We start from the raw sequence: 12,430 nt of genomic DNA, 5'->3' as shown, positions 1-12,430 counted from the left end.
GGTTGTTGAAAGTGAGCAGCTCCAAGCTGGTGAGTGCGGACTGCGGACCCAGTGAATGAATGCGTCCTGCCCGGATCTGTGGATGATTCTTTACCCTGACCTGCCTGTGCAAGTGCCATCGATTCCAGGTCTGATCGCTTTGTCCCTTCTCCAGTAACTTGATCCGGGTTTTTTTTTGGTCAAACCAGAGAAACAGGAATACAAACTAATCTTCCCTGGGAGGGGGATTTGGTTGAAGCCCGACCTCCGCATGATAAGCTCCGTGTGTGTCTCATCTTACCGGGGACGCAAGTCAGGCAATAAAGCTCCATCTAAACCATGTCTGAAGGAAGAAATGGGCAAGGGGGAGGACAGCGAGAGAATCACCATCAACGTTGGTGGCACTAGGCATGAAACGTACAAAAGTACCCTGCAAACGCTGCCGGGGACCCGGCTAGCGGGGCTCGCTGACCCCGGCGCCCGATGCAACTTTGATTTCGACGCCAAGTCCAGCCAGTTCTTCTTTGACCGCCACCCGGGCATTTTCGCCTATGTGCTGAATTACTACCGCACGGGCAAGCTGCACTGCCCGGCCGATGTGTGCGGACCCCTGTTCGAGGAAGAGTTGGCTTTCTGGGGACTGGACGAGACCGATGTGGAGCCCTGTTGCTGGATGACTTACAGGCAGCACCGAGATGCCGAGGAGGCGCTGGACATCTTCGAGCCGACGGACGGCACTTGCAACAGCGCCGAGAGGGAAGACGACGGCGAGCCCGACCTGGACTCGGGTCGCATCCTGGGACTGGAAGCTTGCAACCACAACCGTTCCACTCTTGCCAACTGCTGGAAGAGATGGCAGCCCAAAGTGTGGGCACTCTTCGAAGACCCTTACTCCTCCAGAGCGGCACGGGTAAGCAACAGATTAGACACCTGCTAGTCAGTTTCAGCATCTTCTAACCAATGTTTCATGAACACTTTATTTCCCCCGATTCCACAATGAATATATTCAGAAACCTGCACGTTTACATTAAATAAAAATAATGCGTAAAGTATTTTAAGAGCTCTAGCCACTAAAGTCAAGCCGCAGATTCGATAGAGCAATTATTTATTTTTTTAATAGTTCAAAGTATCTGAATATGACAATGTAAAGTGAGGGCTTTGGGCTTTCAAACTCCCAGTGAATCAGCAGATCGACGGTCATCGCGCCAAAGAATTCGTCTGACTAGTTAGTCTGAAATAGATAATACTTTTACTTGCAAATTAATATAAAATGCTAATATGTTAAACATTTCCTGTGACGGGGGTGGGGGAGACTCGATATGAAGCAACACTGCTTGTCTGGTAGAAAATTTGCAGAGTTTAGCGGAGTAGCAATGAATCTCGTTTCCAGTTCTTGCAGTATTTTAACCATTATTTTGCTGTCTACTGACTAAAAGAGATAAGGTGAGCGCGGGGGACTGGGTACGTGGGTACATGCACGCGCACCAGACAGCAGGGTCTAGTTTGGTGACTATATAATGGAGATGGGGAATGGATTCTGCACAACTGTTGCATGGGAGCGGCCTCCCGGTTTCCACTAAGCTTCGCCTCGGGAGGCAAGCATATTAGTATTATCACAAATTAACCAAAGTAATAAAGATGAAAATAGAATCAGACGCAGATAAAAGCCCACTGGTTTGGAAGGAAAGGTAGGGCGATCTATTTGCCATAACAATTAAAGTGATGAACGGGAACACGGACCTTAAGACGAAGAACGAATTTAATCACTTCAAGCTCAGAGCATCAGCTGTTAAGGTATAATGTTGATGGATGATTTTTCTTTAGTCTGACTGTTTACAATCCTTTTGTATTGTTTTAATTATTGCAATTATGTGGCACCTGTTTAATTGGAGTCAAATTTGTGGGCGTAAAAAACAGGCCATAAAGAGAGAAAAGATGAAATATGAAGGAGCCAATAATAAAAAAGCGGAAACAGAAAGTTTTTCTTTCCGGTAGATAAGCAGTAAAGGAGAGATGAGAGTGGATATCTGACTGCTGGAAAATTAAGCTGGAGATGTAGTAATGGGCGACAAAGAAATGGCAAACAAACTTATTAAGTATTTTGTGTCAACCTTCACTGTGGAAGACACTAGCAGAATGCCAGAAGTGCGAGAGTGTTCAGGGCAAAAGTGATTGACATTGCTATTACTAAGGAGGCGGTGCGTGGGAAGCTGAAAAATCTGAAGGTAGGTCGGTTACCTGGATCAGATGGACTACTACAGGGTTCTGAAGGAGGTGTTTGAAGGGATTGTGGAAGCATTCTTGATCTTTCAAGAATCACTCGATCCTGGATTGTTTCTGGAGGACTGGGAAATTGCAAAAATCATTCCACTCCTTAAGATGTGAAGAAAGCAAACAAAAAGAAATTATAGGTCAGTTAGCCTGACTTCAATGGTTGGAAAGATGTAGGAGTCTATTAATAAGAATGAGGTTTCAGGGTGGGAAGCACATGTTAAAGTAGGCGAAAGTCAGCATGGTTACCTTAAGGGGAAATCTTATCTGACAAATCTGCTGGAATTCTTTGAGGAAATAACAAGTAGGATAGACAAAAGAGAGTCAGAGGATGCTTTTTTTTTGGATCTTCAGAAGGCCTTTGACAAGGTGCCACACATGAAGCTTCTTAACAAGGGCCCATGGTATTACAAGAAAGATACTAGCATGGATAGAAGATTGGGTGACTACCAGGGGACAAAGAGTAGGAATAAAGGGGGTCTTTTCTGGTTGGCTGCTGGAGACGAGTGATGTTCTGCAGGGGTCAGTGATGGGACCACTTTTTTCATATTATATGTCAATGATTGGATGAAGGCTTTGTGGCCAAATTTGTCAATGATAAAAAGATAGGTGGAGGGGTAGATAGTGTTGAGGAAGCAGGGTGTCTGTAGAAGGACTTGAACAGAAAGGGCGAACAAGTGGTAGATGGAATATAATGTACAGAAGTGTGTATTATTTTCTAAATGAGAACATTCAAAAATCAGAGGTGCAAGGGGACTAGGGAGTCCATGTGTAGGGTTCCCTAAAGGTTAACTTGCAGGTTGATCAATGGTAAGGAAGGCAAATGCAATGTTAGCATTCATTTCAAGAGGACTAGAATACAAAAGCAAGGATATAATGCTGAGGCTTTTAAGGCATTGGTCAGACCATACTTTGAGTATTGTGAGCAGTTTTGGGCCCCTTATCTAAGCAAAATATGCTGGCATTGAGGGTCCAGAGGGAGTTCACAAAAATTATTCCAGGAATAATTCAGGAATAGTCAGCAAGGCTTTGTCAAGGGCAGGTCGTGCCTTACGAGCCTGATTGAATTTTTTGAGGATGTGACTAAACACATTGATGAAGGAAGAGCAGTAGATGTAGTGTATATGGATTTCAGCAAGGCATTTGATAAGGTACCCCATGCAAGGCTTATTGAGAAAGTAAGGAGGCATGGGATCCAAGGGGACATTGCGTTGTGGACCCAGAACTGGCTTGCTCACAGAAGGCAAAGAGTGGTTGTAGACGGGTCATATTCTGCATGGAGGTTGGTCACTAGTGGAGTGCCTCAAGGATCTGTCCTGGGACCCTTACTCTTCGTGATTTTTATAAATGACCTGGATGAGGAAGTGGAGGGAAGGGTTAGTAAGTTTGCTGATGACACAAAGGTTGGAGATGTTGTGGATAATGTGGAGAGCTGTCAGGAGTTACAGCGGGACATTGATGGGATGCAAAACTGGGCTGAGAATTGGCAGATGGAGTTCAACCCAGACAAGTGTGAAGTGGTTCATTTTGGTAGATCAAATATGATGGCAAAATATAGTATTAATGGTAAGACTCTTGGCAGTATGGAGGATCAGAGGGATCTTGGGGTCCGAGTCCATAGGATGTTCAAAGCAGTTGCACAGGTTATCTCTGTAGTTAAGAAGGCGTACAGTGTCTTGGCCTTCATCAATCATGGAATTGAATTTAGGAGCCGAGAGGTAATGTTGCAGCTATATAGGACCCTGGTCAGACCTCACTTGGAGTACTGTGATCAGTTCTGGTCACCTCACTACAGGAAGGATGTGGAAACTATAGAAAGGGTGCAGAGGAGATTTACAAGGATGTTGCCTGGATTGGGGAGCATGCGTTATGAGAATAGATTGAGTGAACTCGGCCTTTTCTCCTTGGAGCGACAGAGGATGAGAGGTGATCTGATAGAGGTGTATAAGATTATGAGAGGCATTGATCATGTGGGTAGTCAGAGACTTTTTCCTAGAGCTGAAATGGTTGCCACAAGAGGACACAGGTTTAAGGTGCAGGGGAGTGGGTACAGATGAGATGTCAGGGGTAAGTTTTTTACTCAGAGAGCGGTGAGTGCGTGGAATGGGCTGCCGGCAACGGTGGTGGAGGTGGATACGATAGGGTCTTTTAAGAGACTTTTGGATAGGTACATGGAGCTTAGAAAAATAGGAGAATATAGGTAAGCCTAGTAATTTCTAAGGTGGGGACATGTTCGGCACAACTTTGTGGGCCAAAGGCTGTGTTGTGCTGTAGATTTTCTATGTTTCTATGTTTCTGTGAATGAAAGGGTTAACAGATGAGGAGTGTTAGATGGTTCTGGGTCTGTACTTGCTGGAGTTTAGAAGAATGAGGGGGTCTCACTGAAACATCATTGAATACTGAAAACTCTAGATAGTGGATGTGAGGATGCTTCCTATACTGTGTGAATCTAGGACCAGAGGGCACACGCTCGGAAAAGAGGGACATCCATTTAGAACTGAGATGAGGAAAAATTTCTTTAGCCAGAGGGTGGCAAATCTGTGGAATTCATTGCCACATATGGCTGTGCAGGCCAAGTCATATTTAAGGGGATGTTCTTGATTAATCAGGGTGTCAAAGGTTAGAGGGAGAAGGCAGGAGAATGGGTGTGAGAGGGATAATAATTCAACCATGATGGAATGGCAAAGCAGACTCAATGGGCTGAATGGCCTAATTCTGCTCCTATGTCTAATGGTCTTAAGGTATATGTGGATAGGTGGAGAGGGTCAGTAACTTTAAATTCCTGGGTGTCACTATCTCAGAGCACCAGGCCTGGGCCATCATATAAATATAATTGGAAAGAAAGCACGACAGCACCTGTACTTCCTCAGGAGTCTGCGGGGATTTGGCATGTCATCAAATTCCTGTGCAAACCTCTATAGATGTATGGTGGAAAAGTGTGCTGACTGGCTGCATTATAGCCTGGTAGAGGAACACCAATGCCTTGAGTGGAAAATCCTACCAAAGGTAGTATATTTGGCCGAGTACTTCACAGGTAAAACCGTCCCAACCATTGAGCACATCTAAATGAAACGTTGCCATAGGAAAGCAGCATCCACCATCAGAGATCCTCACCACCCAGGCCATGCTCTATTCTCACTGCTGCCATTAGGTAGAAGGTACAGGAGCAACAGGACTCGCACAGCCAGCTTCAAGAATAGTTAATACCCCTCAACCATCAGGCTCTTGAACAAAGGAGGATAACTGCACTTATTTTTCTTCTGGTGTTCCTATAACCAATAGTCCCACTTTAAGGACTCTTCATCTTATTACAGTATTTCATGCTTTCATTATTTATTGCTATTTATTTATATTCACATTCAGGGAGTGGAAAGATATACTATAAGGCAGGGAAGAAGAAGATGGAGTGTGGAGTTTAGTCACTGACACAGACCATCTGGGGTAATTAACTTGTTTCTGTGCTCTAATATTCAATGCATCTTGGGTAACTACAGGGGAATGGGCAGTGCTTGTGGAAATGTTTTGAAAGGGAGATGGATTTTAGAAGGAAAGTGGCCGTATCCTAATTAAAAGAAAATGCTGTAGGAAAATTGTAGTATTTGAGGTAACCCGATAATTTCCAACAAATGCAGTCAAAGCCAAAGGGAACAGCTGTAAGGACAAAAGCCAATTTAAAGACTCTGCTCAACCAGAATAGAATGCTTAGCGTTCATGAAATTGTTCACACCTCGGGAAATTATTCTGACTGCCAGTCCCCGAGCAGCAAGCTGCTGAGATCACAGTGGCAAGGTATATTTTCAGGCCTGAATGCACTGGTACTCAATTGCTCTGTATGATTCCTTCACACAGACATTTGCTCACATCTGCATCAAACAAAAGCATTGAGCGATATAGTGAAATATTTTTCAGAAATTTGCTTTTGTTGGGTGAGAAGCATTTTGCCTCAAGGTTCTGGGGAAGAAATGCAAGATAAGGTGTCCGGATTTGAAAACAGAACTGAATAACAACAGGGAGATTAGGAAAAGTGCCTAAAGTTTAAGAGCAGAATAAAAGATAAAATGAGGAGTAGGTGTTTGGGAGATACAGACAGGAAGGCAGTGGTGGATACATGTAGTGAGAGAACACCTGGATCTTTGTGATCTTTGTTCAATGCAAACATGGATTACAGCTCAGACCCAAGAGGGCTAATCTAATGTGTGACTGCACTCAAAGTCAATTAGGATTTTGCCACCTCGGCAAATTAGTGTTTATCATCAAATGAGAGAGCATCACATGTACGCACAATGTATGAACGTTACGGCTATCCCAAATAAATATACATTTACTGTATCTCAGTATGCAACAATTGTCAGAGCTTTTTTCTATTCGGGATCCTGAACTGGGTTGAATTTATGGCTCTTCTGCGACTGAAATCCTCTGGAGAATAAGCTCATTGGTTCTTATCAACAGTTAAAAGAGCTGTACTTATAGCGCTACACCTTTTTAAATTGGAAAATTGGTTTATTATTGTCACATATACCAAGATATAATAAAAATCTTTGCTTTGCATGCCATCCACATGGTTCATTTCATCACATCAGTGCATTGAGGTAGTACAAGGGAAAATAATAAAAGAATGCTGAATAAAGTGTTACATTTATAGGCTTGTTTTTTTCAATAATATAGTACACAATCTCATTTCAACCAGATGACTATTGCCATTTTGGGACTGTCGCACTTTTAAATACAGGCTACAGTATTTACCTCCAAGAGAAATTCTGCAGATGCTGGAAATCCAAAGCATCACACACAATACTGGAGGGACTCAACAGGTCAGGTGGCATTCATGGAAATTAACAGACAGTTGACATTTTTGGGCTGAGACCCTTCTTCGGGTCCTGAAATGTCAACTGTTTGCTTGTTTCCGTGGATGCTGCCTGACACGCTGAGATCCTCCAGCATTTTGTGTGTGTTATAGTGTTCACCATTTTCTATCTTATCTGCTATCTACTGGTTTATAAAAAGAAATGTATTAGATATGGGCATCCCAAGCAATGTTATCTTTTATTGCCTTTTTTCTGATGGCACTTAAAAAGAGGATGGTAAGCCATTTTCTTGCATTTCGGCAGTCTTTCATCGTTTCAAGATTTGGGCTTTGCAATCAACAGGTTATTGGTGAGTAAGTACCACTTGGTTGTGCTATTGACTATAATTTCCATCATTTGTTAATGGTTGAGAGTAGATTAGTGGGGCAGAAATTAGCCGTATTTTATTGGTCTTGATTTTTGCAGACCATAAGACATAGGAGCAGAATTAGGCCATCTGGCCCATCGAGTCTGCTCTGCCATTCAACCATGGCTGATCCTTTTTTCTATCTCCTCCTCAACCCCAGTTCCCGGCCTTTTCTCTGTAACCTTTGATACCATGTCTAATCAAGAACCTATCAAACTCCTCCTTAAACACACCCAACGACCTGGCCTCCACAGCTGCATGTGGCAACAAATTCCACAAATTCACCACCCTTTGGCTAAAGAAATTTCTCTGCATCTCTGTTTTCAAAGAGCGTCTTTCTATCCTGAGGCTGTGCCCTCTTGTTCTAGACTCTCCCACCATGGGAAACATCCTTACCACATCTACTCTGTCTAGGCCTTTTAACATTTGAAAGGTTTCAATGAAATACCCCCTCATCCTTCTGAATTCCAGTGAGTACAGACACAGAGACATCAAACATTCCTCATGTGATAACCCTTTCATTCCTGGAATCATCCTTATAAACCTCCTTTGGACCCTCTCCAATGCCAGCACATCTTTTCTAAGATAAGGGGCCCAAAACTGTTCACAATACTCAAGGTGAGGCCTCACCTGTGCCTAAAGACTCAGCATCACATCCCTGCTCTTGTATTCTAGACCTCTTGAAATGAATGCTAACATGGCATTTGCCTTCCTCACCACCAACTCAACCTGCAAGCTAACTTTCAGGGTGTTCTGCACAAGGACTCCCAAGTCCCTTTGCTTCTCAGATTCCTGGATTTTCTCCCGGACATACCAGCATAATTTTCCACAGTGATTGGTAGATACCAGAATTGCCATCACATTAGGAAAATCCTGACAGTAGTTCTGGAACACATGCCGAAAGGAAGATAACAGATGGAGTATTGACTGGTTTCAAAGCTATTGTTCTCTCCGGCACTCTCAGCCTTTTCTTCATAAAATATGAAGTGAACTGGATTGACTAAAGACTGACTTCTGTGATTGTGGGGATATCATAACAGGGCCCAGCAGATCATTTACCTGGCAGTTTTTCTAAATGCTTCAGCCTTGTTGTTCTCCTTTACTGTTACATTGTAATGAAAGAGGGCAGTGAGTATTCATGTCAACCAAGTTCTCTGCCTCCATAAAGTCATGCTGTTTTATATCTAACTGACTCATGCTTTGACAACCCTTTAAACATTGATATGTTTTCTGAAAGGCTTTTGAGTTCCTCTTATGTTCATTGCTAATCTGACAGCATTTCCACTCCTAACTATTCATACTGTGCAGCCTTTTCTTTCCATAAGACATAGGAGCATAAGTAGGCCATTCGGCCCATCAAGTCTGCTCTGCCATTTGATCATAGCTGATTTATTTTCCCTTTCAACCCCATTCTCCTGCCTTATCCCCACAATCTTTGATGCCATTATTAATCAAGAATCTATCAACCTCTGTTTTGTCAAAGTACATATATATCACCATATACAATTCTGAGATTCATTTCCTTGTGGGCATACTCAACAAATGTCTGGAATAGTAACTATAACAAAATCAGTGGAAGTCCACCCCACTAGAACATTCAGCCAGTATAAAGAAGACAACAAACTGTGCAAATGCAAATATAAATAAATAACAATAAATAACGAGAATATAAGATGAAGGATCCTTGAAAGTGAGTCCATTGGTTGTTGGAACATTTCAATGATGGGCTAAGTGAAGTTCAGTGAAGTTATTCCCTTTTGTTCAAGAGCCTGGTGGTTCTATAGTCACAGAAAAGTGAAGGGTAATAACTGTTTTTGAACCTGACAATGTGTGTTTTATTTTAGGATTAGTTCATAACTAAGTTCCTGAGAAAACTAAAGAAACTTGGCCTGTCCCCTAAAACCCTCACTAATTTTTATAGATGCACCGTAGAAAGCATTCTTCTAGTGTGCATCACAACCTGGTATGGAAGTTGTCCTGTCCAAGACGGAAAGAAGCTGCAGAAGATCGTGAACACGGCGCAGCACATCACACAAACCAATCTTCCGTCCTTGGACTCACTTTACACCGCAGGCTGTCGGAGCAATGCTGCCAGGATAATCAAGGACAGGACCCACCCAGCCAACATACTTTTCGTCCCTCTTCCCTCCAGGAGAAGGTTCAGGAGCTTGAAGACTCATACAGCCAGATTTGGGAACAGCTTCTTTCCAACTGTGATAAGACTGCTGAACGGATCCTGACCCAGATCTGGTCTGTACCCTCCAAATATCTGGACCCGCCTCTTGGTTTTTTTGCACTACCTTACTTCCCATTTTTCTATTTATGATTTGTAATTTAGATTTTTGATATTTATTAGTTTTAACTATTTTTAATATTTTTAACATTTAATATTTGTAATCCAGGGAGTGTGAAGCGCAGAATCAAATATTGCTGTGATGATTGTACGTTCTAGTACCAATTGTTTGGCGACAATAAAGTATAAAGTATAAAAGTTATGGACCATGTATTTGTCACCAGAATCATATGGAGTCACCTCAGAATCAGTTATTCCCTACAGTAACATAAAGGTTTGTGCCTTGCTTTACAGCACCAGCTTGTAAGATTGGGGCTCGATTCCTGCCATTGTCTGCAGGAGTTTGTATGTTCTCTCCATGACTGTCTGGGTTTTTTTCCAGGTGCTCTGGTTTCCTCCCACGTTCTAAAAGTATGTTTAGGGTTAGTGAATTGTGGGCATGCAATGTTAGCACCGGAAGTGTGGTGACATTTGCAAGCTGCCCTGCACAATCCTTGCTGATATGATTTGATGTGAATAATGCCTAGTTATAGAAAAATACAGAAATAGGCTCTTTGGCCCATCTAGTCCATGCTAACCCATTTAAACAGCATTTTTCTGTATGTTTTGATGTACATGTGACAAATTAAGCTAATCTTACCTTTTATCTTTACATATTACTGTCTGTGTATGGGGATTATTGTTGTCTAACTGGTAATCCTGCATTTTGTTGACGACAAAAATTACCTGGAGTAAGTAGAGTGGTTGTTGCAACATGGATTCTTGCTTATGATCCATCTATCTTACCTCTAGGTATGCAATCTGTGAGAATGGGCTACTCTTAGATAGTGAAATGTGCATGAAGAACAGATTTTGAAGATTGTATACGGTAATATTTCTTAGGAGCTTATAATAGAAAAAAATACATGTTGACATTTGAAATTGTTTGATTTATTTGCATGATTATGGTTCCTTCCTGACCCTGAGGTTATCAATTATTTCGAATTATAACATCTTGAAGTGATTGGACCAACTTATTGTCAAGACCAAAGTGATTATATTTCATCTATTGCTGAGAAAGTGTGTCTTCTCCTGGCAACTGAAAAAAAGGTTCCAACTTAATGTGAAACATCAGACAGCATTATTAAGCCTGAAAACTGATGGGTCATGTTGAGGAGGGTTTCATGATTCAGAGTTTTAAAATAATCTTTCACCAAATATGGAACTTCCTGCAAAAAAGCAGCATTAATTTCCCAGGTCTACTTTCTCTTTATCTTAGCAGCTTGCTGGACCATTTCAGTGGGTCGTTAAGAGTCAGTTAGATTGTTATATGTATGGAGTCACACACGAGCAGGACCAGGAAAGGAGAGCATGTTTGCTCTCCGGGAAGGAATTACTGCATCAAATGGGCTTTTTATAGTAATTTTATGGTTCATTGTCACTATTACTGATTCTGCCTTTTTATTCCAGGTTGTCTAATTAGCTGAGTTTAAACTCCAGTTTAAATTTTGGGGTTCCAGCTTAGATCTCATGGTCACTAGCCTCTGAATTGTACCTGCATTTGACCGGTCTCTCTCTCACTCTTGCTCGTTGGTCTTGGAACAAAGTGCCTGCATTTGACAAGGTCTCTCTCTCCCTCTTGCTTGATGCTGCCCGTGGATGGTGCCGGCATCTAGGGTCTTGTGCAAGGTTTGATCAACGTGCTTTGTGGATTGGACATTGCAGTTTATGTTATGTGTGTTTCTGGTTTCTAGTTACAGCTTTTTTTTTGCTATTTTGTGCAATTTTGATTGGGGCAGCCCTGCTCTTCTGCCTGCAGTCAATGAACAACACAGCGCTAAATTGAAATGAACTGAAATGAAACTGAACATTCCCAGACTGGTTCAATGACTTTTTAATCTGTGTTTTTCCACTAGTTTTTGCCACTCGCTCGATTTGTTGTTTTTTTGTGTTTTGGGAGTTTGATGTTTTCTTTGAATGGGTTCCACGGTGTTTCTTTGTTTCATGGCTGTCTGTGGAATGATGAATCTCAGGGTTACATACTGCATACAGACTTGATAATAAACGAACTTTGAGCTTTGAACTTTGGATTGCTTCTCCTGTAACTGATCTGCTTTTCTACCTAAATGTTGGAAAAGGCCAGAATATTTACAAAAAAAAAGCTCATTGCCGAGAATTGTGAATTTAGAAAGAGATCATGCCAAAAAGTGGTTGATTTTGTGAAGTACAGTGAGCTGAGAGACCTTAGAGCCTGATATACAAATCCCTTAAATACACACAAAATGCTGGAAGAATTCAGCAGGCCAGACAGCATCTATGACAAAGAGTAAACAGTCGGTGTTTTAGGCTGAGACCCTTCAACAGGACTGGAGAAAAAAAGAGGATTTACAACATCTACTGATTTTCTCTTGTCTGTGATTACACAAATGCCTTATTGTGACAATTCCTTTGCCATAGTAAGTAAACAACTCTAGGTTATTTGCATTTATATTGAACTGTAAAAGCAAGGAAGTTGTATAGGGACACTTTATGGATCAATCCTACTGTTGTTATCCATTAGTGGAGACCCATTTTAAGTGTATAAAGTGAAGTAGTTCCAGGTCACTTCCAGGGATGCAGGACTTAAAATTTTCCAATGTGTCTTCATATCTTATTAGAGAAGTGTGGCTTCAAAGTCATGTTTAAATTCCTCTGATT

At 41.9% G+C, this 12,430-nt stretch overlaps 1 protein-coding gene across 3 annotated transcripts in view; it reads left to right on the top strand.

Moving 5' to 3' along the window:
- Nucleotides 1–250: 250 nt before the first annotated feature.
- Nucleotides 251–12,430, top strand: part of kcnc4 (potassium voltage-gated channel, Shaw-related subfamily, member 4) — a 67,314-nt gene continuing 55,134 nt past the window's right edge. For all 3 annotated transcript variants that reach the window (XM_072277783.1, XM_072277784.1, XM_072277782.1), the window contains exon 1: nt 251–889. In XM_072277783.1, coding sequence (XP_072133884.1) covers nt 251–889 — 639 coding nt within the window. The remainder of the gene's footprint in view (nt 890–12,430) is intronic.

Source organism: Mobula birostris, chromosome 14, assembly GCF_030028105.1.
Source record: "Mobula birostris isolate sMobBir1 chromosome 14, sMobBir1.hap1, whole genome shotgun sequence".
NCBI lineage: Eukaryota > Metazoa > Chordata > Chondrichthyes > Myliobatiformes > Myliobatidae > Mobula > Mobula birostris.
This window is presented reverse-complemented; position numbering and strand designations above follow the sequence as displayed.